This window comes from Cololabis saira, chromosome 11, assembly GCF_033807715.1.
Source record: "Cololabis saira isolate AMF1-May2022 chromosome 11, fColSai1.1, whole genome shotgun sequence".
NCBI classification, from domain to species: domain Eukaryota; kingdom Metazoa; phylum Chordata; class Actinopteri; order Beloniformes; family Belonidae; genus Cololabis; species Cololabis saira.
In genome coordinates this window covers 20,158,596-20,186,197 of record NC_084597.1, presented here as the reverse complement: position 1 = coordinate 20,186,197, position 27,602 = coordinate 20,158,596, and the positions used below count along the sequence as shown (strand labels likewise).

The following is a 27,602-nucleotide window of genomic DNA, read 5'->3' as shown; positions in this document are numbered from 1 at the left end:
GCTAAGCTGTCTTGTACAATTTGGAGAAACTCAAAATGTGGTCTCTTGTAAACACGCCTTTATGGTGAGTTTTTGCTCTAGAAACACAGATGTCACACCGACATGTGCAGGGATGCGTTGTGCCACTCTCGGTGGAAAAGCAATTTAATTTGCAGTCAGGCGGCAATTTGAGACTTTCACTTCATTTTCAGTCCAAGTCGAATGGAAAGTTGCACCTTTCGAGTTGCCATGGAAACCATTGCCTGGCGAAGTCGGAATTAAAAAAACTGATCAGCAGCTACTGAGTGATGATGATGATGGTTTTTATGGATTCATCTAAAAAACTTTAAACGGTAAGCAAAAGACCAATCCTATCACAATTTCTCTAAGCTCCAGCTGTAGAAAAGACACTGGAGCTTAGTGAACAGTGGTGGCCATCCGTCCGTCCGCCTGCCCGCTCGCCCGCTTTGGGGGGTCACCCAAGAGACATAGTCTCTCCAGCGTGTCCTGGGTCTTCCCCATGGTCTCCTCCCAGTGGGACATGCCTGGAACACCTCCCTAGGGAGGCGTCCAGGAGGCATCCGATACAGATGCCCAAGAAACCTCAGCTGACTCCTTTCAATGTGAAGAAGCAGTGACTCGACTCCGAGCTCCTCCCAAGGGACTGAGCTTCTCACCCTATCTCTAAAGGATCATCCAGCCACCCTGTGGAGGAAACTCATCTCGGCCACTTGTATCCGCGATCTTGTCCTTTTGGTCATTACCCACCGACCCACCGACCGCATAACGTTAGGTTACTTACGTAACCCCTGTTCTCTGATAACGTAGTGAGGTATCTGAGCCTATAAGAGAGCGCTCTCATGCGGTTGAACTACGGAATCTCCAATGACACTCCGTCTGTCGGAGACAGACTAGGGCTGCAACTAATGACTATTTTAATAGTCAACTAGTCACCGACTATTGAAACGATTAGTCGACTAATCGGATAATTAGTAATTTTTTTTTTCTTAAATTTAGTATGTCGCTTTAATTATGTGGCAAATTATAATAAACACGAGAAAGATGGAACTTCAATGAAAAATACAGGACTGTCTCAGAAAATTAGAATATTGTGATAAAGTCCTTTATTTTCTGTAATGCAGAAATGTCATCCATTCTGGATTCATTACAAATCAACTGAAATATTGCAAGCCTTTTATTATTTTAATATTGCTGATCATGGCTTACAGCTTAAGAAAACTCAAATATCCTATCTCAATAAATTAGAATATTGTGGGAATCTTAAGCTGTAAACAATAATCAGCAATATTAAAATAATAAAAGGCTTGCAATATTTCAGTTGATTTGTAATGAATCCAGAATGTATGACATTTTGTTTTTTTTTAATTGCATTACAGAACATAAAGAAATAAAGAACACAATATTCTAATTTTCTGAGACAGTCCTGTAGATATTTTATTCAACTTTGCTGCTGTTCATACAAAAAGTTAATAAAATGTCCTATTTAAAACCAAGGACAGGCAGGCAGGTGATCAGTCAGACATAAATCCATGAATAAATAAACATCTATCCATTATTTTTAATTTTTTAAGGACAGGCAAATAAAATAAAAAAAAAATAAATTAAAACGTCTCATTTTTTCTGTATCAAGTGGGTGAAATCGGTTCTGGATGGCAGGACGTGCTCTGGGTTGAACTGGTGTATCATTTGTTGAAACCCGTCACCCAGGTCCCAGACCCGACGTGCTTTCTGTTCAAATGCTTGTGCATTACCAACGTGCTCCCGTGATAAGCAAGGTCTGCTTTGCAAACCTTGCAAGTATCTTTTTATTTACCGTATCGAGGCTATAGGCTCCAAAACTTTAGAAGTTTTGTTACATGTAGCGGCTCTACAGGACGAGACGCCGTCATTGTTGTTTACCCGCTACCGCTCGGCAGAGACGCTATCGCGCATGCGCGACTCTCGGCAGAGAACGTATTGAAGTGAGATGCCTCACTCCGTTGGAAAAACACGTCTGGCGACAATTGTCGACAATGGAATTCATTGTCGACAATTTTGATTATCGATTTTTGTCGACAACGTCGACGAATCGTTGCAGCCCTAAGACAGACCAATGACAGGAGAGCCCGCCCCTCTCCCTTATATTCTCACTGGGTCGGTGAACGGGTATTCTAAGCAACGGTCTTCCTCGCGTACAGCAAGGAGGGGAGTGTACTGAGATACCTCACTACGTTTTCAGAGAACCGGGGTTACGTAAGTAACCTAACGTTCTCTTTCTAACTCCGTTCGTTATCTCAGTCTATAGGAGATATAGACAACTCCCAGATTGCACCATGCTCTCCGAAGCCAGCACTCTGACCCCAACAGACAAAGAACAAACGAGGTGTAGATCAGACAGCGCCCACCTGGAGGACGGAATCAGCCAGAGAGGGCACTGTAACATCAAATCTATAAAACCTGACAAATGTAGGAGGCGAAGCCCAGCTTGCAGCCTCACAAATGTCCTTAACAGAGAACCCTTTAAACAGGGCCCATGAAGTGGGCATGCCCCGGGTGGAGTGGGCTCTTACGCCCATTAGAGCCTGTAAGCCCCTACACTCATACGCCAATCTGATAGCATCCAATATCCAGTGAGACAACCGTAGCTGCGAAATGGGTTTCCCTTTATGGGATAAAGCCCAGGACCCAACCAGCTGGCCAGCCGTCCTGAAAGCCCTCATCCTCTCCACGTACGTGCGTAAAGCGCGCACCGGGCACAGGGAGTTCAGCCTCTTTTCCTCGGCAGAGGAGAAAGGTGGAGGATGAAAAGCTATCAGTTCAATAGGGGCACAGTGATAAGACGGACGTATCACTTTTGGCAGGAATGAAAGGTTAGGAATAAGGGATACCTTATTAAAAAACCCAGTGCAAACTGCAGGCAGGAAGGGTGAACAGAGTGCATCTCACCCACCCGTTTGGCTGAAGACAAAGCCAAGAGCAAAGCAGTCTTAAGTGACAATAATTTCATGTCAATTAATTCCAGAGACTCGAACAGGCGAGCCGGCAACGCGCAGTCTCCTCTCCAGGGTTTTAACCGGCATACCCGAGCAGGTCACGCACGACTCGGGGTTAGCGAGAGCGTTTTTAGCGTGGGCCACTTCCATGCACGCGATGTAGAGAGGGTGACCGTCTCTGCCCGAGATGTAAGAGCCACATGCCGCTGGGCAAGAGTGTGTTGAAGACTCGGGGGTTTTCCACGCACTCGTTCCTGAGGCTGCCGCCATGAGACCGGGGGGAAAAAATCGCCTTGACGGGGCTCCCGGTGGTGAACGTGTCGGGAGGGAGTTAGCAGGTGTAAGCTGCTAGAACCGTCGGGATGAGCTCCCCTCGACGCGTTAGCTTATCCCCTCAACAGACGGGCTAGTAGGGGGTAAAGGCTACTAGCCGGTCTTAAATTCAGGTTAGCAGTTGTGAGCTGCTAGACTCACGGGGTGAGCTCACCTCGACTCGTTAGCTATCCCCGACAGACGGGCTAGTAGAGAATAAGGGCTACTAGGTGGTCTTAAACACGAGTTAGCAGATGTAAGCTGCTAGACCGACGGGTTGGGCTCGCCTCGACGCGTTAGCTTATCCCCTCAACAGACGGGCTAGTAGAGGGTAAGGGCTACTAGCTGGTCTTACTCGAGTTAACAGGTGTAAGCTGTGGGCACCGGGGAAAAAGCTTCACTCGGGCTAAAAAAAAGCAGACTGACAGGGCGACCTACCAGTCTAAAATTACGTAATGACACGCAATATTCCTCAGCGAATGCCGAAGCGCAGAGCCGAAGTCCTGCGCTCGGCGACGAAGTCCTCTACGGCTTGTCTGTGAGCTGAAGCATGAGACAGATTCTGGTCGGGCTGACTGAGGAGAGCTTGTAGTAATGCTCGCGGGGAAGAAGCGAAGAATACCCATGCACTGACACCGTCAGAATATAAGGGAGAGGGGCAGGCTCTCCTGTCACTGCTGTCATTGGTCGGTCTCCGACAGACGGAGTGTCATTGGAGCTTCCGTAGTTCGACCGCATGAGAGCGCTCTTCTATAGGCTGAGATACCGAACGGACTTGGAAAGAGAACTGCGGACACTGCACCAATCCATCTGTCAATCTCAGACTCCATCTTTTGCTCATTCATGAACAAGACCCTGATATACTAGAAACTCCTCTACTTGAGGCAGGACCTCTCCACCTACCTGGAGAGGGCATGCCACCCTTTTCAATGGTGGTAATTCAGCCTAAAAATCCAGTGTTTGGAACCTTTTTTTGCAAGTAGACATGAAATCTGCATTCGTCTGGAGTACAAAATGGGCTGGTCCCAAGTTGATGAGGTAAACGGGGGTTTTCACGTCTTCCTTTAGTGATATTAATAACATAGAACCATAATTGACCTCCCAGTCATATTCAGTATTTGTAATATAAAATAGTTACAACTGAAACATTGGGGATTTGCTCAGTATAACCAAAGCTCAAAGCTGCAGCTTCACTTTCAAGAGTCCATCATTCATCCATTGTGAACCAGTCTTGAGCCCAGTTGCAGCCAAAAACAGTCTGGCTAAATAACGAAAAAACTGATGGACTTGTTTTAATGTCTTCTCAGAAATGGGAAAAAAAGAATATAACAGTTGAGTCTTCACGCTGTCAAGTTCTCTGAAAGTTATCCGAGTCAGATGTTTCAGGAAAGAAACAAATGATTCAGAGTGGCTCCAACAGTTGTTGTGGTAAACTCAAGAAATCTGTGTTCAGATGTTCTTGTGTTAAATGCATTACCAAAGAATTAAACCCCGAACAACCTGTGAAATGATAAATTAATAAACATTATTATGCACTAAAATAATTTCCTTTTCTTATACAGGAACATTAATCCTGTAGTACAGCTCTCATCGAACACAGAACGTTACAAGTCTGCGGCCTGGAATAATTTAAAAACAATGAAACGGCTTTAGTAAATTACCTGACAAACTCTGGGAGGGTTAAAGCAGCACAGAGTTGCAAGAAGGATGCAAAACCAAGTACAGATGGAGGTCCTTGGTGCTAGCAGAGAAGACTCAGTTTTCCTTTTAAGTGATTAATAGGGAATCCCAGTCATTTCAGAAAGCTCCCATACATTTAAAAATGTATGTATGTGGGCCGCTGGGTGGCACAGTGGGTTAAGCAAACGGCTCACATACTGAGGCTACAGTCCTCCTGCAGTGGTCGCAGGTTTGAATCCCAGCCTGCGCACCTTTACTGCATTTCATCCCCATTCTCTCTCTCTACCCCCTTCCTGCCTGCAACTTGAATAAAGGGGCCACTAGAGCCCAAAAAAATCTTTGAAAAAAAATAAAAAAAATGTATATGTATTTAAAACTTTCAGAGAAACTCAAGCTGTACTCCCTGTACAGCTGTAAACAAATTATTTTTGTGTCTTCATGCCATGATGTTGTGCACAAATTGTTCACATTATGATCATGATTGACATCGGAGGTTTAAACGTACAGAAAAATCTTTTTCTGATTCACTGACGAGGAAGGAAAGTCTCTCGACGCATTTGTCGGATTTTAAGTTATTGTAAGTGTGGTTGATTATCACACTGCTGCAGATGATTGTTTTATCAAAATCAGCAACACAGAGAAGTGTTTGAGCGTCATAGCCGCAATGATTTTATTTCTCGTTTGAGGAAATCCTAGTCAACACATTTTTCCCCCGAAAGCTGCCAGGAAAAGTCCTAAGTCAGTAAAACGAGAGCGTCCCAAATGCTTGTAACGTCAGCACATCACAGGCAGTGACCTGCCAGCTCACGCTGCCTGGTGCAGGTTGACTTTGACCCATCTGAACCATCGTTTCATATCTGGAGCACAGAAACAGAGCAGGGCCATAATTAGAGTGAAGGCTGTCACAGGAGCCTGCAGGGAGGCCAACCAAGCCGCTCTGAGAGAAAGCACCCGCAAACTCCGGCTTCCTGATGATAAAAATGACCTCTGATAAGACTATCTCTGCAAGTGGAGCTGGTGGTCATGTGCCGGTCATCTTGGTGCTCTTATTTTTCTCAATTTTTTGCTTTTTCCCTTCCGAAGCTTGTTTCCAGGCACCTGGCAAAGGATGAGACTCTCCTGCAGCATTCCTGGGAGTCCTCCAGTCTGACTGTCCTCACTGAAGCTCTGAGTCGGTCTTTGGACCTTTTTTCTCTCTAAGCAAGCAAATGGAACGTTGATGGGGAAACCCAAGTGAACTGTCTAAAAAGGGGTTTGAACATTTTTCATTTTGATTTAGTTTGATAGTCATAAAAATAAAAGTAGAAGTAAAACCAAGGCTCCGAAGGCCAGGGGGCATGCCTCCAGCTGCCACCACACTATCTTGCACCTGATTTATGATTTGATGAACCGTGGACCTTGGACTGACCTGGGCCCTCTGGTAGGTGGTGGCTCCATGGGAGGAGTCGCTGCTCCTCCAAAACTAGAAGAGCCATGTGAGGTGTTTTGGGCATCTCAATGGAATACCTGAAGGACGCATCTGTGGGGATGTGTTTCAGAAGTGTCCAGCCCCAGGAAGATGTAGGCCATGTTGGAGAGAGTATGGCCTAATCATACCCATGAGGACATTGGTAGGGGAAGGGTTTAGGAGTAGAAACGGGATTAGGGCGACATCTCTGGGGAGAGGGAGCAAGCCAGACAAGCTGTTGTTGATGGATGGATGGATGGATGGATGGATGGATAGATGGATGGATGTTGCAAACCTAAAAGCAATAATCAGCATTGCATTTTGTATTTAAATTAAATGTTGGTTTTGACTTTATACCAAGTAATGAGCCTTTGGTGAACTTAAAGGTTCAGTAGGTGATGTTGGAAAAAGCAGTAAGAATAGGCGATGCACAATTCACAAAAAGAACAGCCTGATTCCTTCAGATACACCTCCAGAAGCCACACCCACAAAAGTAACTCTGTGGCGTTTCCAAACATGATGAATATGTTTGATTGGTTGCTTTCTGTGTATGAAGAGAATTTTAGGTAATATACCCCCCCCCCCCCTTTTTTTTTTTATTTCCTCTACTGAAAAAAATTCAGCAAATTTTTAGATGTATTGATCTCAGGTCACTTACTATGTAATATCAGTGAATAACAGATTAATATAAAGGGGGCAGGGTTGCTTTGATGTAGGTTGCTTGAAATTCTCTTTAATCTTATACCGTTGGAAAGCCTGTTTATGTCCCCGTTTTAAAATGGCGCCACATTTGTAAGGAACTATTTGTGGGAGGAGAAGCAGAGCTGAGTAGGTGGATTGTGGACTTGAAAAATTTGCCAAATCTTGAGCGTGCATGGGCCGCATGCCCATGCGTCTGTGGGGACTCCGTGACCTTTGGGGTGTCCGCCGGGGTGGCCCGGGGTGGCGGGGTGGAGTCATTCTTGGGTGTCTATGTCTTATGTCGTCAGTATGAATGGAAGGATGCTGGACCATTTCCCCCTCCGCCTGGGGGGGGGGGGGGGGGGGGGATCATTGTCAGTATGATACCCTGACCTCCCCCTCCCTGTTTTTATTGCATTAATTGCATGCACTCAACACCAGGGTCGGGAGGGGGGCCCACATCACCCGTGTTCCCTCGCCGGCCTGGGATAGGTGGGTCGCGATACCTGGGCCTGGCAGGGCTCGCCGCGCAGCCTGTATGTATATATATTAGATATAGTAATAATGCACATATATATGCCTTAGGTTTTTAACGGCATGGTATCAACCATTAATATGTGTGCAGACAAGGTAAAAAAAAGAAAAAAAAATTGCCAAATCTTCTCTGCCATTGGCAAACAGCTTTGACTCTTGTTCAGTGTTTGGGATTGATTGAATGATTGAAGTTTGAGAAATCAACACATATTGGCAAACAGGGGCCTCAGTAGTTTGTGAAATAACCGTACACGCCCACACGCCCACAATTTTTACCAGACTAGAAGCTCGAATGTGAACAGATCAAAAATACTAATTTATCATGTGATCTATTTGCCTTTATCTCTGAAAGCCATACACACTAATGCACTCTTATCTCAGCCGTGAACCTTTGAAGTGTTTGTTTGCAGGGCCAAACTTTCCTTCCTCCTACAAAGTGAAAAATATAAGTAATGAGCGCTTTGGCCCAAAGTTTCTTATTTTAGAGAAGCTTCAATGGTTCATTGTGTTGGGAAGTTTGTTTTGTTTTTAACGTTGACAAGCCACTTCAGAGAATCTCCCTGCACTGTCTGCAGCTTGTGGGCTGCTGCGATCAGCTGACAAGTCAAATTCATCACTGGACTGACAGAGAGCTGTTTACTTTGTCAAAACTTAAATCCAATGCATTTTTCCTTTTGATTCCTCCTAAGTTTTTACTCATTCGGGCCTTGCAGACGTTTAATAAACAGATGCAGGTTTCTTTGCTTATCTGCTCATAGTCAAACAGAAAATGAGTCACGGATCAAAGGTGATTTGTTTAAGGTGAGGCTACCATCACATAAATGATGTCAGGGTGTCTGTGCAGGCAACAGACGAGGGGTAGAGCTGATGCAGAAGCAGAGTCCAGGTAAAGGCGCAGCATTTCCATTTCAAATGCCTCCGGCTAAAAAAACACTGACCAGCCCGGCTGCTGGAGGGGTGCCAGTTTATGAAAGCAGCGAGCGCACAGCAGCATCTGCTGATGATGCAGTAGCCCTCTGTCTCACAGCCCTCCCCTCCACGCAGAACGTGAAGTGGTAGATGCCTGTTACATGATATGAAGCATGTTGAGCTCAGGCAGCAGCATGAGTGTTTAGGACGCAGGACACGGTCGCAGCGAGACGTGAAGAGTCAGCTGGTATTGGGTGTCGTGTCCATGCTGCAGTGGACGCCCCCCAGCTCCTGACCTGGATCACACTCCCTGTGTGGCTCCCGGGATTCTCCCCGGATTATTACTTTTTTTGTGTTTGAGGACAGAGGAGGACGGCGTGTCCTCTCTGCTGGTGCGTTTATGCCGCAGCTGGCTGCAGATGTGCCTGTGCAGAGGAAGTTTGGAGCTAAGGAGAGCTCTGGTCAGGACCGCCCCGGAGGTCACAACCTCCTGAACCCTGACGTCTGTCGCTTCTCATCTGGACCTCAAAAGCCCCCACTGCATCTCCCTCTCTGGCATGACGTGGACACAATGTCGGACTCTAGTCCGTGGACAGTACTGTCCAACTTTAACATGCCACATTTCTTCAGTGGAGCTCGCCTGCGCCGGTCCAAAAGGTACCATTTCTAACACCTCAGAACATTATTTGCTTGTGAAATGCAGTGTTGTCATCAGGTTTCTCTGTAGTTGTGGTAGACACAGCAAAAAAACGGTAGCCAGTGAAGCTCAGCTGTGTTTAGGTGTCAATGCTCTGTTTTACGAGGCTTTTGAGGTCAACATGAACTAGAAGATGGGCGTTCCTTACTTGTCTATTGTGAGTTTTCCACTCAGAGTTAAATGGGGTCAAACTGAATGTTTGTTGTCGAGTCTCGTTTTCTTCACAGAGGGCTGTTACTGACCGATTGTCAGTTATGTTATAGAGGTGGCCCGCAGCAAATGGAAAGTGTTTCCGTCACTAATGCCGTTTGAGATCGTCCAGCCAAAAAAAGTCTAATTTTTTCTGTCCTTTTGCTGGGCAAGTGTTGGACTTTTGCTATACGTCCTGAGTTTTTTTTACTTTTGAGCCTCTTCGTGGGTTTACGACTGTGTGGAAGCTGGTTAATAGCTGGGCCATGTGACCCCGCTGTGTTGGATTCAATGAAAACGCTGTATTGATGAAAGTGTATATAATGATATTTATTTTTAATCCCCTTCCTGACCTATTTTTTTCACAGTGCAGTACAGCTTACTATGAAATTCTAGCCTTTTTTTGTGCACAGATACTTAACTCATTTGAAAATTGACAGATTTAGAAAAATTGAAAACCTGAGCTGGAAACATCGGTCTCAGAGGTAAACTGCCAGAAATATTATCCAACAATTGATCAGATTTTATCTGGCTAATGGAAACTGTTCTTGTAGATGACCAGTTACTCTACAAATTGTCATGAAGGGTTTTCTTTGTCAGCATTTGGGAGTTAAAACAATCCTAGATCGGTTATTAGACTACAAGGAGTGTAAACTTTTATATTAATGACCTAAATGAAAAGACAGTTTTAAGAAGCAGAATGTTTTCAGCAAAAAATGTAAATTAATTACCGTTTTTCAGACAAAACCAGTCGATTGGCAGATGCATGAGAATCGAGTGAGTTTCGTCTGATAGCTTTTCTGTCAGACGTTTTTAATAAAAGATACATGATTGGGATCTTCTGATACTGCCCACTGATTATCGTCTGATACTGGTCGATTATGTTTTTGTTTAGTGTATGCATCATTTGTGCAGAATACAGAAAAATCCAACAAATGCAAAATGATGATGCTGTCAGTGGGGAGCAGGTTGTCAAGGCTTTTCACTTCCTCCACGGCAAAAAATAACAACAATCAAACCATTTCTGATAGTAAACTTGAAACTTGCTCAAGGCTCTGAAACTAAAATGCATTCACAGGCCGAAGATGAAGCCAGTAAAGCACACAGTGTGCTGTATGTAATTGTTGATTAAGTTAATGTTTGTATCTGCAGGAAAAGCTTTGTAAGAAAATCTGAAATCAGAATCGGCAAAAATGTTGTTCATGTCAAAAAACGTATTTTGAAGTGTCTAAAAAGGGCAGTTTTGTACAGACTTTGCTCAGTTGCTGTCATCTAGTTATAACTCTGTACACGTTGATTACAGACGTCACACAAACTGCTGTCAGTAGATACAAAGGAGAGTTCATGAACTTCCATAGAACTGGATTAACACACGGATATTTACGACCAAATAGGCAAACGCTTGGCGCGGAGGTCACAAACTCTTCTTTTTTTCATCGGTTGACAGTTTGCGCAGCATCTGAAGATGTTGATTACTTTTTAATCCATCTCTGATTCAAATAACAAGATAGCGCCAGATGGACGGACATGCATATAAATATTATTTTTCATCCTTTTATCCACACTTTCACATTTTTAAATCTCGTTGGAAACTTAAAGTAGCAAATTATTTATTGGAGTATTTACATTATTTTCCATTTTAAGTCAAAAATATTTTCCATTCTCACTCAAAACTGCTTCGATTCACATTGCTGCCAAATGTTTACAACTCTTACCATCGTATAACAGATATATTGTTGTTTTATCTTAGAAATGTTCCTTTAAAATACCTTCACAAGACGTTACCATAATGTTCATATGCTGGTTGCTGTGAACTCAGCTACTGTACTGTATGTATTGTGGCATAAAGACGTCTCTGCAATCGAATATGGCATGAAAAGTCTGCAGAAATAAAATCTCAACAAAATTAACCGATCTGTCAAAGCTAAATCACAGAAGTTTTTTTAGTAAACTGGCAGTCCCTCAAAGGAAAAAAAATGGTCTTTGTACGCCACGGAAATGAGCTGCTGTGCTTTTATACCCAAGAGGGAACTTTATTAAAAAAAGTACTAATAATAGAGCCATTTGTGTCACACGTGTGACTTTAAATCCGGGTTCGTCGCCGCAGCGTTTCATGTTCATCGTGCTTTGTCAGCTCACCTGACAGTTGTGACGAGGGAGCGCAGTTTGCGATGGTGGGAAAGATGAATCATGGCTTCTCGTTGACACGGGTCAGAAACAGACACCGGAGATTTATCTGGGTTCAGAGCGGTGTGAATCAATGAGTTTTAGCTATTTTTGTTTCTTCCTGCAGCTGAAATGAGTAACCGAGCTGAAGTCTAAGAAATTACTTTGGACAGATTGAGACTTATCTGTTTTATGTTGGTTGCTTTGATAAGTGTGAGATAAAAATAAAACGATTTCTGATATTTGAAGTCTCACGAGCTGTCATGCACAGCCTTACAATGTATTTATAGTCGCTGGTGACAAAGATCTGCAGCCCTGTCTGTGTGCGTTAAAACAATGGTTTGATGAGGGTGAGGGTTTTGCTTGTGAGACAGTTAAACCTCATGGATGCTTTCCAACAATCTAACGTGTCTGCAGTACAGCATAAACACTGGCCTACTTTCTCCCCATCATCTTCGCCCAGGGCGTCTTTATCCCCCCCTTTTTAAAGCTTCTATATACCAACGTGATTTTCTCCGCTCGCTGTGTCCGCAGAGGTGCCGGCTCAGCTGCAGATGTAAAGTAGAAAACCCGCCTGCCGTCACAAGCTGTGGTGGTATCTGTGTAAAGTAATCCAGAAGCTGTCGTCGTGTGAGCGGCCCTGCGCTCTGTCGCCGGGTCGTGAAGTAACAAACACCGAGGTGAAATGGTGAAGCAGCTAGAGGATTGATTGGACATCGGTGTGACATTAATCCACAGTGAGAGCATATAAATAGACCTCATTAAATCCGATCCCCTTTGACTGAGCACCTGTGGACCAGATATTATACACTCCCTCTCTATCATAATAAATGATTCATGGCATGTGTCCGTTCTGCTGATTGCAGGGGTTAGCTCAAGAAACCACTCGAGTAAACAAGCGTGAATTGGATTTCCGTCCAAGCCAGGTTTCCCCTCTGATTTAAATTACAGTTGACTTGGCTTCATCCTCCGGTATGGATGTGCAAACCTATGGTTTGAAATGCAAAAATTTCAAATTAGGCAAACTACAGATGCTTTCGGATACATGCAGTCAGGTCCAGCTGTATTTGAACTGGACCACTACCACAATGGAGTTGAAATAAAGCAATGAAGGTCTGCAGCCCTGTCATCAAAGTGCCCTAATTTAAAACCTTTCACAAGAATGGTTGCTATTTAGTAATAACAGCCAATTCTAACTGAGATATTCTGTTTTTAGAGGCTCGAAAGCTTTTAGACAAATTAACATAATTGGCAGTCCATTAGAGCCTGGAGTTTAGTGTCCAGAGACGTCACCAAATTCTGAGTTTCCTCCCTGGAGGTGCTTTGTCAGACTATCACTGCACCTGCCTTCGGTTGCTGGTTGTTGGATCTTTCTGTTTCCATTTTCTCTTCATTAACTGAAATGTTGCTCTTTTGGCTCAAGATCCGGTGACTCACTCTGCCTTTATTATCGACCAATATTCAGTTTCTTTCCCCTTAATAAGTTTCGAGTTGCTTTGGCGCTTTGCTACGGGTCATTACCCATCCGTAAACCGCAGAATTCATCTTGCCACTTCTGTCAATCAGTCACATCATCAGTAAACACCAGTGAGCTCATTGGCAGCCAAGATGTCCATACCATAATACTGCCTCCACCATGATGGCACATAATGTGGTTGGATTTGGATCTTGAGCTGTTTCTTTGCACCTGTTTTTGGGTGTATACTTTAGTTTTAGTAGGATTTTAATCGGGTTTTCCTGTTATTAAATGCTCCCAGCGGTTAAAATGTTGTTGTAAACTTCTGTATTTACATTTCTCGACAGCATCCCTTGATTGTAGATTTTGACGGGGATATATCTGCCCTCCCCTGGTCATTCTTCACTTCTGTTGGTGTTGTCTACTGATGGTCTCCTTAACTTCCATTAAGATCTCCTTGAGACATTATATGAATAAAATGCATCACATTCACATAGCTTTGAGCTAATAAAGCCATGAACCACCTTCTCCAGATCCTCTGTTATGAAAGGGAACAACTTTGACCAAAAGACAAAACTGGAAAAAGCTTGTCTTTATGACCCGTTGGCAACAATGTCTCAGAAATTTATCGCAGCCAGTCTGGAGTACAAAGCTACAGCTTGATGTCAGAAATACATTTGAAAATAGATTTTAGTGCATCACTATTATTAGAATCCAAAGGCAGGTGCATTCACAAGTCATATAACTGTTCCTTTGGGTAGAAAATGTAAAGAGAGAGGGCCAAGAAGGGAGCCCTGTGGTACCTGACAGGAAAGAGCAGTGCATGATAAGTTTCCAACTATAACAGTTAACAAATAGGAGTTAAAACAGTTAAATGCCATGCTTCAGATCTTTACACGGTCCTCCAAATGAAAAAGGACTGCATCGTCCATTGTGTCACAGTAGAGGATCTAGGATCTATAATTCAGCTGGTATCGTTTTGGACCTTCAGCAGAGCAGATTGCTCCAAAGCCAGATTTGGATTTGTCCAGAACCGAGTTGTCATGTAAAAATGCTGGTAGCTTCATAAAAACAGCCTTTTCCAGAACCTCAGACAGAATATGGGGAGATATGAGAGACTAGTCTGGAATTAAACAATAGTGAGGTGTTAGGCTTTCTATGAAAGTGATACCATTACTGTGGCTTCACTTTCACCTCATGTGACATTGAGGTCATCAAGCCTCTGCAGTGGCACCCACGGCAGCTGCTCTGCAGCAGCATTTTCAGAGACATGAAGACTGCCTGCTCATGTGTTTGAGCATCATTGCGGTTGGCTGTGTAAAATCGATCGCTGTTTGATCACTGCTGCAGCACACGGACAGGTGAGCTGCACCTGCCAGCGTCCAACACTCTGATGCTGTATTCAGCAGTATTTCTCCATCTAAAGTTAAGTACTTCATCCTTTAAACGTGTCGTTTTTCAGCTCTGAATGAGTCACTATAGATAAATCTGTAGAGTAAATTAGTTTCCTGCAGTTTTTAGGATGCAGATTATCACTGACGTCTTGAATAACTGTCAGAAGTGGTTCACGTCTCTGAGGGGGTTGCGTAACAGCATGCCATTGATTTCAGTCCATGACCTTGAAGTGAATTCCTGTTCTTCATGGGTTTATACTGATGGCCGTGACTCTGAAATTACAAAGCTAAAGTTTAACCGTGCCGCTGAGGGCTGAAATTGACTTTTTTCCCTACCTAGAAAAGATTGCTTTTAGCTTTCTCACCAGGTGTAAAACTGGGCTTCATCTATGAGTCACACACCGTTGATCACTGACTTCTCATGAGTCACTGTCCAGCAATCACATGACCAGTAATTCTTAGCACAGAAATGACTTGATCTTTTTTTATGTCAGTTGTTTTTGGGGCATCACAAAGAACATGACTTTCAGCAGATACTTTTCAGTGGTTTAGGGTTAGTACCCTCTGCTATGCACCTAGTTGGTCAGGGGTTCATCCTACAGCAAGATAGTGACCCAAAACATCAGTCCAAGCTGTTCCAGATCTACCTTATTAAAAAGGATTAAAATAGTAAACTTCTCATGAAGTGGCCATCTAGGTTTCCAGACTAAGACAACCCAGACAAACCATTGACTCTGATTTGGAGGGGCTGATGGAGAGCTGGTCATCACAGCTAAATGATGCCTACAGGAACACATCATGTCCAAACAACAGATGTGATCCTGACTGAGGCAGCAGAACTGGATGCTCTGGTGCCTAGAAATTATGTCCGTAAGAGTTATGAACTGAAATGGTGACAAAGGGCTTCCCTGACAGAGTCCAGCTCATACTTGGGATGAATCATACTTGCTACCGGTAATGCAGACGTCCAATTAGGATCTCCCCTGAATGCATCCCTGCGGAGGTAGTTTGGTATGTGCAGCTGGGACAAGGGTAAAGGAATCTCTTAACTGGCCTGCAAACTATATATATATATATATATATTATACATACAGTATTTATGTATGGGTATATCTCTGTTAATATATATGGATATATAGTTATATGTAGATACAGTGGGGAGAACAAGTATTTGATACACTGCCGATTTTTCAGGTTTTCCCCCTTGAAAAGCGTGTAGAAGTCTGTAATTTTTATCATAGGTACTCTTCAACTGTGAGTGACAGAATCTAAAAAAAAAATCCAGAAAATCACATTGTATGATTTTTTTAAGTAATTAATTTGCATTTTATTGCATGACATAAGTATTTGATCACCTGTCAACCAGTAAGACTTCCGGCTCTCACAGACCTGTTAGTTCTTCTTTAAGAAGCCCTCCTGTTCTCCACTCATTACCTGTATTAACTGCACCTGTTTGATATATATATATATATATATATATATATATATATATATATATATATATATATATATATATACTTTATTTTTTTACTTTTTTGTATTGTTCTTTTTTTTAATATGCATATTCGAAATAAAGTAACTTGATAACTAGAGGGCGTGGTTGAGGAGAGGGGGGGTCTCTCTGCGTAGGCAGCTGCCCCTGCATCCCGACCTTGGATAAGCAGGAGTTTACGGATAAATTCACTTGTTTACTTTTTGTTTAAAAGCTCCTGGAGATAATTTTTATCTGGAATTGTCGCCATGCACCTAACTAGTTAAATCTGGTGCACAGCTTTGTGTTTTGTTATTAGATAACTGTAAACAAATTGACCTCTAACACTTGTGAGCTGGTTCAGAATTGTCCATGTCTGCATCTTAATGCATCAAAGACTACAAGTGGGCTCCACTGTTAATGTAAGAGTGCGTGAAATCTACCAACCATGTAAAACATTTGAAAGCTGTGTGGAAAAATGACTTTTCTACTGGTTTAACCCAGGTGTTTTTATATACAGATAGTTAAACGTGGTATAGGACATCTCTGCAAACTGGTCTGGATTGCTTCAGATTATCACAGCGATGTAGGAATTGTTGCAGGTCTCATGAGATTCCACAAGTAAATGTATCTTCACTAAGTCTGTTTTGAAATTGTTGGCTGTTGTGAATGAAACAATGAGGGTTAGAAATGTTTATTAATCATCTTTCCCCTTTTATACATATCAAGTCTATTTTGGCCCTTCTGAAGATGCATTAGTTTATCCAGCCTGGCATAAGCAGTTTAGTTAAGTTTTTCTTTTTTTTTTTTAGTTTAGTTTTTCAAAATAAAAAGTGATTGTCACGTGATCTGAAAAGTTAGTTAGTTTAGTTAGTTAGTTTATTGGTCCTTTCAATTTCCACAACACAAATAACCCAAAGTACAGGTGTAAATCTTCAGTGTACTACAAAAATCGAGAATTTTTTGGTGTATGTGTGTGTGTGTATGTATGTATGTATATATATATATATATATATATATTTTTTTTTTTTTTAACTGGATGTAGGTTGGTTGATATTAAGGTTTGTGTTTCTTTTCCTGCCTTAATATGTGGCTCTGTGGTTTTGCAGCTGCAGAACGAGCAACAGAAAAAGCCTGATAGGAAGCGGCCAGTCGTCAGGTTTACCCCGACCTCACTCTCCCCTCTCATCTCTTGCGGGTAAGTTTATGTCCTGAACACTTTCACAACATCTTTTGCCCTGCAAAACTGAAAAACCATTAACTGTACAGGCAAGGAGCCATTACTTCAGAGTGTTCTACAGTAGGAATGCAGTCCATTGTGATGTGCAATAAAAAAAAAAAACCAAAGAAATCCCCCCAAACATAACAGGAAAATGTACAGCTTAGCATGTGCAACACTAGATATCAATATTCAAATGTCAGCTCTTATCTGAAACCCTCACACTGTCGCGTTCACAAATGGGGACGTATAATTAATTTGCACGCCGAGTATCGTTGACTGTTTGTTTCTAAGGTGAAATGTTGATCTTGCACATGAAGCCGTGACAGAAAACACAGCAGCAGAAAGTGCTCAGTGCGTTGCACGTTTTTGTCAGTTTCAGGTCACAATTTAAATGGTACAGTGGCGAAATAAAAGGCCGTGATTGTTTTGCTTGAGGAAGTGTGGGGCCCACAGAGAGGAAATGCTCTGGAGTCGGGGGGGTATTTAACGCAGGGCGTTTTATTTCCTGGCATTGCTTGCTGAAAGCGGAGCGGCAAGACGCAGTGTTTAGTCTGCGTTTTGACCTGACGGAGGAGCGCAGACTTGAGGATGTCTTCAGAGCCGGAGCGCATCAGTGCTTTTGCTAACGAATGCGTGCAGCTCTGGGATGACTTGACACTGTGGCTCAGACGCAGTATCTGTTCCAGAGGTGAGAAAACATATTTTTCTGTGAAGCCGTATAACCATGTTGACGCAGAGACTTTTCTCTACAGACTGGATGTGGAAGGTCACATCTTTGATGTGATCTGGTAGAGAATATCCTGTTGTTTCTTACAGACTAAAGTCAGTGCGGCTGAACGCTAACTAGGGGTGTTAAAACCTTGACGAGGCTGTAATTAAGATTGTAGTGCTGGTGGTGTTCATCACAAACACAGCTCAGTGTGAGTTTTTGTCAGGGTCTTAGAGGGTTAATCAACAAAGGAGTGGCAGCATTGTAACTTCTTCTTTTCTGATAAGAGGTTTAATTACAAGTTAGTCAGCGTCTTTTTAATTCTATGTTTTATTCATAGACTATATAAGAAGAACTGGAAAAAAATCCTCTGTGATGTCACCAGCAGTTTTCTGTTGTGCTTTTGAAGCCTCTTTCTCCTCATACTGCACGTCACCTTGTTGCAGATGGGCGAAGCAAACAGCTGGCTAGAACACGCCCACTTTATGTCAATCACAGTTAACTAATTTAGCTTGGCTAACTTAGCTTAGGTTAACCTACAATGCTAGTTAACGCTTTGTTTAGTCTGGGCAAATCTGTCAAAGCATAATCAATTCAGTTGTTACGGCATCAGAAACAAATACTGCCAGTGGGGACTGGGAGCTCGCCGTTGGCTACGCCGGCCACCCATCAAAAGGCCACACCCCTATTTATATATACATTCACTGCTTTTGAAGATTTTTACAATTAAATTCACCCTCCGTACAGTTTATGTAAAATGTAACAATAGAGACCAACGTTGTTTTTTGAGCCAGTCTGTAAAATGTGTTTTGTTTATTCTGTAAAGTAGGACATTTTAACACAAAAGTAAAAAGAGATTGAGTTACAGCTAGATCCAGATCAGATCTTAGTTGCTTGTTGGTAAATACAACCTCTGACCAACAACAGAATTTATTTCACAAAAATGTAACTAGAAAAGGAGGATAAAAATATGTGGGAAATACTAAGTACTCCTTCCACAGTATTGAATAGTTGACGTTGCAGTTAGATAATGCTTGATGAATTGATCATCAGCAGGTCTGCCAACCTCGATAAAAGTTCAAGGGTTTGCTGATCTGGACCGGTCAAATTTGTGTTAACACAATGCCAACAGGAGAAAAACACGAGCAATGGGCTAAGAGGAGCTACACATCAGTCTGAAAAAGTTAAACAAACCATTTCCAGATGATGTAGGGTTCAATATATCCTAAAACTAAGACCAGCTACGATGACAGCAGTTTTATTGTATTAAAAAAAAAAAGATGCATAAAGTATCAAAAGATGCATAAAAGCAAACATATATTTATCATTCCCTCATCTTGATTCTGTAATCTAGATTAGAGCAGGATATTGCATAAATTGATTTTATTGATAGAACATCAGTGAATCATTTTAGATCCAGAAGCATTAGCCTTCTTAAACTGGATGCTGCTGAATGTTGATTTGTTTTCTGTAAACTGACTGTGCTCCAGGTTTCAGTGGAAATGTATTCAACTTTTGAGTTGAATAATTTAATAAACTTATATATGTATATAATAAGAATCACAGCCGAATGTCCAACCAAACAGTCAATTGCATGTCATTATATAAGCTTGTTTATATCCACATATGTAGTTTTTATTGTAAAAGATGGTTTCAAAGAGCTAAAATGAACAGAAATTGTTTTAATATGGCCCATCAAATTTAATCTGCAGTGGAGCAGCCATCAGTTTGTTTTTTCAGTTTTTGTTTCATGTACAAACTCAAGTTTGAATCCAACCTTGTTGATTATTGCTGCCTGCAGATTGGTGTATTTTCTTTTGTAAATTACTTTTATCCCCTTTTGTGTGTGTGTGTGTGTGTGTGTGTGTGTGTGTGTGTGTGTGTGTGTGTGTGTGTGTGTGTGTGTGTGTGTGTGTGTGTGTGTGTGTGTGTGTGTGTGTGTGTGTGTGTGTGTGTCTGTGTGTGTCTGTGTGTGTCTGTGTGTCTGTGTGTGTCTGTGTCTTTTCTTCTCGGTGCAGGAACAAGCCCACAGGACAGCCCTAGAAATTTCTCTCCCAGTGCCTCTGCTCATTTCTCTTTTGCACGAAGGTAACTCAACCTTGGTTTTGTATTTATAAAAGAAAAACCTCTGAGTTTCAGCCAGTCAGTAGAAGCATTAATATTTTCTCTGCCAGCACGCATATAAAGGTTCAGCTATGTTTGTTTGTACTTTCGAAAGCAGCAGTAATATTTATTTTGTACCATTTATCAACATGATATCATATAATTTTGTTTTTGTTTTTTTGTTGTTTTTTTTGCAATCCACAGTCATTGCCACAGAGCAGACAGGTAACTCCAAGTTAGGCTTTTATTTACCTTTAAAATAATCACCCCCACCTCCCAAACATTTGTCTAAAGTACCCCGTACAGTTGACACCTGCCTTCATTAGTTTGTCCAACCATAAGCCTGGAGTTTCTTTTACATCATTAAGGCACTAGTTTGTGTTCTACAGTTATTTCTTTTGTTTTTCCTTTTAATTTCTGCTTAAAGGGGACCTATTATGGCATTTAATGTATATTTTAAACAGGCCTTGAATGTCTTAAAAACAATCAAAAGCTTGTTTTTTCTACATAAATCAGAAATTCAACCTCTGGGCCATGTCTCTAGTTTTACCACTTCTAACCTCCTTCTCTATGAGGGATTCTGAGTGGAGGGGAAGCTATGATGATGAGGCTCTGTGCTGATTGGCTGCCTGAATGACGTGTAGCAGTGGAGGGCACAAAGCCTCCGGGCAGAAGAGCCGGCTGCGTACACTATTAAAGAGATGCGAGCGAGCGTCAGCGACAAAATCAATTCCATAAAGCCTGAATTACGGTTCTGCGTTAAATCGACGCGTACCCTACGCCGTAGGCTCTGCGTTGGTGTAACGCGGAACCATAAATCAGCCTTTAGTTCCCTGAAGGGGGGACTGGGTCACCTCGTCTTCACACTAATTCACACAGGAAGATTTGATTGAATTCTACACCACAGTTATTTAAAGATAAGATAAGATAGTCCTTTATTACTCCCTCAATGGGGAAACTCACATGTTACTCCGATTCCTCATCATTTAATTTCTTATGTTACAAGACAAATGAATCAATTTAACTGTAAAAAAAATCACAACACTGAATGTTCACAAATGGCAACTTTAAATAAATAAAATAACATAAGTTGTATATAAATAACATTTATGCACTATTGCTGGCTCAAGGAAGGACCGTGCATTTCTTCTGAAGGTGTCGTTGAACAGCTTCAGGTGCATTGCTTGGAAGATCTGAAACCATAAACAGAAAGAAAATTTATTACGGTACTAATAGAGTAACACCGGAGCTAAGCTAAATACTTAGCCCATGCAAAGATCATACTTGTAAATAAATATAAATAACGTAAAAAAAATAACGTCACTTACCGCTGACTCGTGTGCATTTGCCGGGTCCGTGCTGTTGGTACTGATCCTTTTATGAGGGTAAGTGTCGATGCAAAACCTAATTTCTACTGTCCATCGTTGTTAAAAACAGCCACACGATTCACCGCTTCAGAACAATGGCGGACGCTCTGGCTGGCGGAGTTAGTTGTGGGCGTGGTTTCACGCAGCGGAGGACACCGAGGCGTGGTTTGCATTTTGGTGATGTGACGAAAATGCACAAATCTGAACGGCTCGTAGAAGTCACGTGACACTGGACGGCTCAGCCGGGCGGGGTGAACAGACTTTGAATTTGGCTGCTCTCCTCCTTCTCTGTGTTGGCAGGGTGAGGGGAAACCACTTTATATATGTTAAAGCAAGAAAAAACTTGTTTTTCATAAAAGGTCCCCTTTAAAGTAACTAATAGGATTCGATAAAAATGACACAAGAGGCCACTGTTTATCTACAGTGCATCCAGAAAGTATTCACAGCGCTTCACTTTTACCACATTTTGTTATGTTACAGCCTTATTCCAAAATGGATTAAATTCATTTTTCTCCTCAAAATTCTACACACAACACCCCATATTGACGATGTGAAAAAGGTTTTTTCCGAAAGTTTTGCAAATGTATTAAAAATAAAAAACTAAGAAATCACATGCACATAAGTATTCACAGCCTTTGCCATAAAGCTCAAAATTGAGCTAAGGTGCATGCTGTTTCCACTGATCAGCCTTGCGATGTTTCTACAGCTTAATTGGAGTCCACCTTAGGTAAATTCAGTTGATTGGACATGATTTGGAAAGGCACACACCTGTCTGTATACAGTAAGGTCACACAGTTGACAGTGCATGTCAGAGCACAAGCCAAGCACGAAGTCAAAGGAATTGTCTGTAGACTTCCAAGACAGGATTGTCTTGAGGCACAAATCTGGGGAAGGGTACAGAAAAATGTTTGCTGCTTTGAAGGTTCTAATGAGCACAGTGGCCTCCATCATCCTTAAATGGAAGAAGTTGGGAACCAGCAGGACTCTATCTAGAGCTGGCCGGCCGTCTAAACTGAGGGGGAGAAGGACCTAGTCAGGGAGGTGACCAAGAACCCTATAGTCACCCTGTCAGAGCTCCAGCGTTCCTCTGTGGAGAGAGGAGAACCTTCAAGAAGGACAACCATCTCCGCAGCAATTCACCAGTCAGGCCTGTGTGGTAGAGTGGCCAGACGGAACCCACTCCTTAGTAAAAGGCACATGACAGCCCGCCTGAAGTTTGCCTAAAAGCACCTGAAGGACTCCAAGACCATGAAAAACAAAATTCTCTGGTCTGATGAGACGACGATTGAACTGTTTGGTGTGAATAGCAGGCGTCATGTTTGGAGGAAACCAGGCACCGCTCATCACCAGGCCAATACCATCCCTACAGTGAAGTATGGTGGTGGCAGCATCATGCTATGGGGATTTTTTCAGTGTCAGGAACTGGGAGACTAGTCAGGATAGAGGGAAAGATGAATGCAGCAATGTACAGAGACATTGTGAATGAAAACCTGCTCCAGAGCGCTCTTGACCTCAGACTGGGGCGATGGTTCATCTTTCAGCAGGACAACGACCCTAAGCACACAACCAAGATTTCAAAGCAGTGGCTTCAGGACAACTCTGTGAATGTCCCAGCCAAAGCCCAGACTTGAATCCCATTGAACATCTCTGGAGAGATCTGAAAATGGCTGTGCACCAACGCTTCCCATCCAACCTGATGGACCTTGAGAGGTGCTGCAAAGAGGAATGGGCAAAACTGCCCAAAGATAGGTGTGCCAAGCTTATGGTGTTATTTTCAAAAAGACTTGAGGCTGTAATTGCTGCCAAAGGTGCATCAACAAAGTATTGAGCAAAGGCTGTGAATACTTATGTACATATGATTTCTTTGTTTTTTATTTTTAATAATTTAATCAAATTAAGAATAAGGATGTAACATAGCAAAATGTGGAAAAAGTGAAGCGCTGTGAATACTTTCCGGATGCACTGTACAACTATGAGATCATTGGAGGTTTAGAAATATTCTCACATGTTTTGAATGCAAACATGTGGATGAAAGACCTTGTCTTGGTTCCTAAAAAGTTGTCTTTATTGATTTGATTGATCTGTGGTGTGACAGGACCGACGGTCGCCGCTGGTCACTGGCTTCACTTCCCTCCTCTGGATATGGAACCAACACCCCCAGTTCCACGGTCTCTGTAAGCATCACCCACTCATTCACCCATCACACCTCATCACTGGGGTGTGTGCAGGTTTATTCTGATGACCTCCACTTATAATCTGACTGCTATTAAACCTTACATTTAAATGTGATTCCAACATATTTATCATAGCAGAATAAAGCTTTCTTCATCCAGTTTTCCAGTATATTTGGTTAGATGTCTTTCGTCATTTATGGATGGATCAATGGAGATGGATAGATGGATGAAATATATGTCTGATGATAATAAATCCTGGAAAACTGCATCATCTAGCCTTCCAACATCTTTGAAACTGACAGTAAATATAAAAGGCCTGCTTTTATTTTTACACTGCTGTGAAAAAGTCTTAAACGTGTCATGCAAACCCCTAGTGTTGTTGTTTTCATCAGATTTTAGAGGCACCAGAGTACTTCTACATTAGCGTCACACAAATGATGGGGAAAAATATACAAGTTTATACAAGTTCCTTGCTTCCTTCTGATTGGCTGAATATCTCCTGTATTTCTGTGAGGGGCGGGGCTACCTTCTGTTAAAGGTATTGTGACATCATTTTTAACATGCTTTTAACACTATTAAAAGTCTTGGCCAACATCCCTCAAATGTGTCTAAAAGAGTGTAACAAGAAAAACTTCACTCTAGTACTCCATTCCTGGCTTTTTATTACAGTGTTTTTTTGCGCCGTGAAAAACAGGTCCTTTTTCTCCTTTCCTGTCAATCATTGCTCCGCTCCTCCTCCAAACCTCCTCCAACCAACCGCTACAAACTTCTGCCGTCTTCACACACACGCGCGCGCACCAAACCACAAACACCGACACACAGCCCAGACAGGGCGACTACAGCCCGGAGATGAAGTCCAACCGGGACCAGAGGACCGGGACCGCAGCTCCCCGCGAGCAATACGCTCACAGCGGCGTTGGAGAGTTAAGCCGGGAGCGACAGGCGAAGCATGCACGGAAAAGCAGGAGGGCGAAGCAGACAGTCCACAGCAAACAATCATAAAAATAAAGGCATGCAAGCAGCAGTGTCTCCTTATCTTAAGTCCAGTCAGTGGCTGCGGGTCGTCTTAGCAGTTTTCCTCCGGTGATTAGAACAGAAGAGGCTCTAAACAGCTCCTGATTTATGGTTCCGCGTTAAATCGACGCAGAGCCTACGCCGTAGGGTTCAGCGTACGGTGCGCGTCGCCGCGTAACCCTACACCGTAGGCTCTGCGTCGGTGTAACGCGGAACCATAAATCAGCCTTTATGGTGCGCTGGAGAGGAGAGGAGGCAGGGATCTGGGTGGAGGGGGCGGTGATTTAGCGGGCCCTGACATCACGGCCCGCCACCAAACCAGGTGCGCCGTTATGCGGAAAATCCCAGAAAGCACACAATACACTGAATGTTAAAAGTTCGTTGTTTTTTGGGTGTAATTGATGTCAAGACACCCAACAAAACACAAAAAATCAAGAAAAATTTGTTTTTCATGTCACAATACCTTTAACAGTCGGGAACCCAGCGCTCCAAACCAACCGTCTTCACGCACGATGTCGGTAAAAATCTGTTCCAGCAATCACAAACAACAAGCGGCCGACTGTGTGTTTTCTGGTGTTTCAGACCGCTCGTCCGACGCTGTGTACGTGAACAAACAGAGGAAAAAGATTTGTTGTAGATTAAACGGGACTTAACAAGCAGGCAGACCAGCAAACACACACTTTCCTCCCAGATCTCACCTCTCTTTCTGTTTCTGTTCCCTCCATCTGTTATTGTTAAGGGGAAACGTCTGACTTCATGTACACTAACACACATTTACAGGAATTAATCTGTCAGGGGGACTGTAAATGACCCACCTGTTTGTTTTGTGTGCTCTTTGGTTACCCAGTGCGTTTCCTGACATTCACACAAACTGTATTTAGGTTCTTTTTCTTTTTTTTTTTAATTTATTAAAACAAGTTCCTTGACAGAGAATTTCACACAGTGTGTTAAACATATGCAATGACCAAGTAAACCAAATGAAATAAAGCAAAAATAAGTAGACACAGGATAAGGTGAAGGGGTAGGTTTTCTTTTTCTTTAATTGTTTATATGTTACCAGCCCAATCCAAAGAAATGTTTCGAATTTAATGGCAGCAACATGTTTCGACAAATTTGGAACCAGCGATGTGGCTCACCTCTTTAACAACAGTGGGAGCTGAAGAGACCTGTTGGTGGAGTTCAACATTCATGATGGATGTAATATCCTGTTTAGCATTGTCCTGCTGAAAGATAAAAAAAAAAAAACAAGACATCTGGATGAGAGCATGCGCTGCTCTGAAACCTTTTAGCATCGCAGCAAGCTGGTTGGTCTGTCTCCTCTGTTGTCTGGGGGATGCGGTATCCATGGTTTCCAACAATATTATTGATTATCAAGATCCTTCTGTCAGACCTTTTACAGGACCTGGCTGGCCTCAGATCTCGCCCACCTGCCTGATTCATGAGACCGAGCGCAAAAGTATCAACCAACATCAACAAAACATTAACGATGTCAGTAAACACACGGCACTCTGAGTTGGCTTTCAAAGTAAATGATGTGACTGACACAGCAGTGACTAAGTTTGTGGTGTTGAACATGTTACTGGACATTCTTGTGTAATTGCTACAAAATAATTTGTTGTTTTTCGTTAATTTCTACAGAAGAATATTTATTTAATTATTATTATTTTATATTAAATACATATTTTACTGTATATTACAAATCATTTTGTGGGGACCCGCTGGCACCATCGAGGAGCCCAAGGCTGGAGGCGTCTTAAGACCTCATTATATTTTTTTTGTTCAAAGATATAAAAGTTTTATATCTTTGAACAAAAAAGATCGGAGAAACAAAGAAATTGAAACAAAAACAATTTTAGTATCAACTTTGTTTTATTAAAACAAAGTTGATACTAAAATTGTTTCTTCTCCTTTTTTCCAAATGAGAATCGCTAAGAGAATCGATAAAGAATTGAATCGATAAGCAGAATCGATAAGAGAATCGGAATCGAAAAAATCTTATCAATTCCCATCCCTACACATCTGTGTACACGTACATCCATGACCAGTAAATGTTTGTCCACACCTACAGCGGCGCATTAAATGAATATGTTGCAGTGTTTGTTTATTTGTTTTTTGAACAATAGCCACATCCATGTTGGCAAGAAACCTCCTTTACCGTCCTGGAAGTGAGATCACCGATTGTACATTCTAATCTCCTCAAAAATCATTTCCTGGAAGGTTATGAAATCTTAGAGAGGAAATGTGCAAGTATGTCAGTAAGTGCACGGTGGCTTAGTGGTCAGCACTAAGGGTTCCTGGGTCGACATCCGGCCTGGTATGAGTCTTTCTGTGTGGAGTTGCATGTTCTCCAGCTTGACTGATGAATCTGAATTGACCGTGGGTGTGTGTCTGTTTATGTGGCCCTGAGATGGACCTGTGACCTGTGCAGGTCTGCTCCTGCCTTCCACCTGTAATGAGCTGGGATAGGTTACAGCAGACCCCCTATGATCCTTTACTGGATTTGGCCCATATAGAGAGAGGATAAATGAAATGAGAAAGGTATTGATCTTCACTTGGAACTCCAGACAAAAACTAGTAAAAGAAAATTGGCACCAGGGTGATGTTGTTTTCTATTTTTGATGAGTTTTTTCATTCATTGTTTTTCTTTTAAACCCCCCCACAGAAAAACATCATCTCCTTTTTTTTCTTTTCATGTTGAATGTATATTTGTTTCATTTCCAGTCATCCTGTTCATCACAGGAGAAGCTGCACCAGCTGCCCTTCCAGCCCACACCTGACGAGCTGCACTTTCTCTCCAAACACTTCTGCACCGAGAGCATCTCTGGGGATGAATGCCGCAGGACGACGGCCATGCGACCGCGCTCGCGCAGTCTCAGGTATCTGCACTTTTCATTGCCTCCAAATGGACCTTTCGCATTTTCACCACTTGGTCGCTGATTTTAGTTGTGCGTTTTTCAGCCCTGGACGATCCCCGTCCTGTTATGACCATGAGATCATTATGATGAATCATGTCTACAAGGAGCGGTTTCCAAAGGTAAGATGGCCTTAAAATGATGTCCAAGTCTGGCGTCGAAAGATCTTGGGCTTCCCCAAACTTGATCTGGA

The 27,602-nt window shown here is 42.5% G+C and overlaps 1 protein-coding gene across 13 annotated transcripts in view; it reads left to right on the top strand.

The window, feature by feature from the left end:
• The window catches only part of mast4 (microtubule associated serine/threonine kinase family member 4), a 155,253-nt gene that overhangs the window by 94,343 nt on the left and 33,308 nt on the right, over positions 1-27,602 (top strand). For 5 of the 13 annotated variants that reach the window (XM_061733944.1, XM_061733940.1, XM_061733945.1 and 2 more), the window contains 6 exons: positions 17,018-17,106; positions 19,858-19,927; positions 20,147-20,167; positions 23,405-23,483; positions 27,219-27,373; positions 27,456-27,531. In XM_061733944.1, coding sequence (XP_061589928.1) covers positions 17,018-17,106; positions 19,858-19,927; positions 20,147-20,167; positions 23,405-23,483; positions 27,219-27,373; positions 27,456-27,531 — 490 coding nt within the window. Of the gene's footprint in view, positions 1-8,920; positions 9,193-17,017; positions 17,107-17,686; positions 17,819-19,857; positions 19,928-20,146; positions 20,168-23,404; positions 23,484-27,218; positions 27,374-27,455; positions 27,532-27,602 lie in introns of those variants that run through there. The other 8 variants (XM_061733942.1, XM_061733949.1, XM_061733946.1 and 5 more) reach the window with 7 other exon arrangements.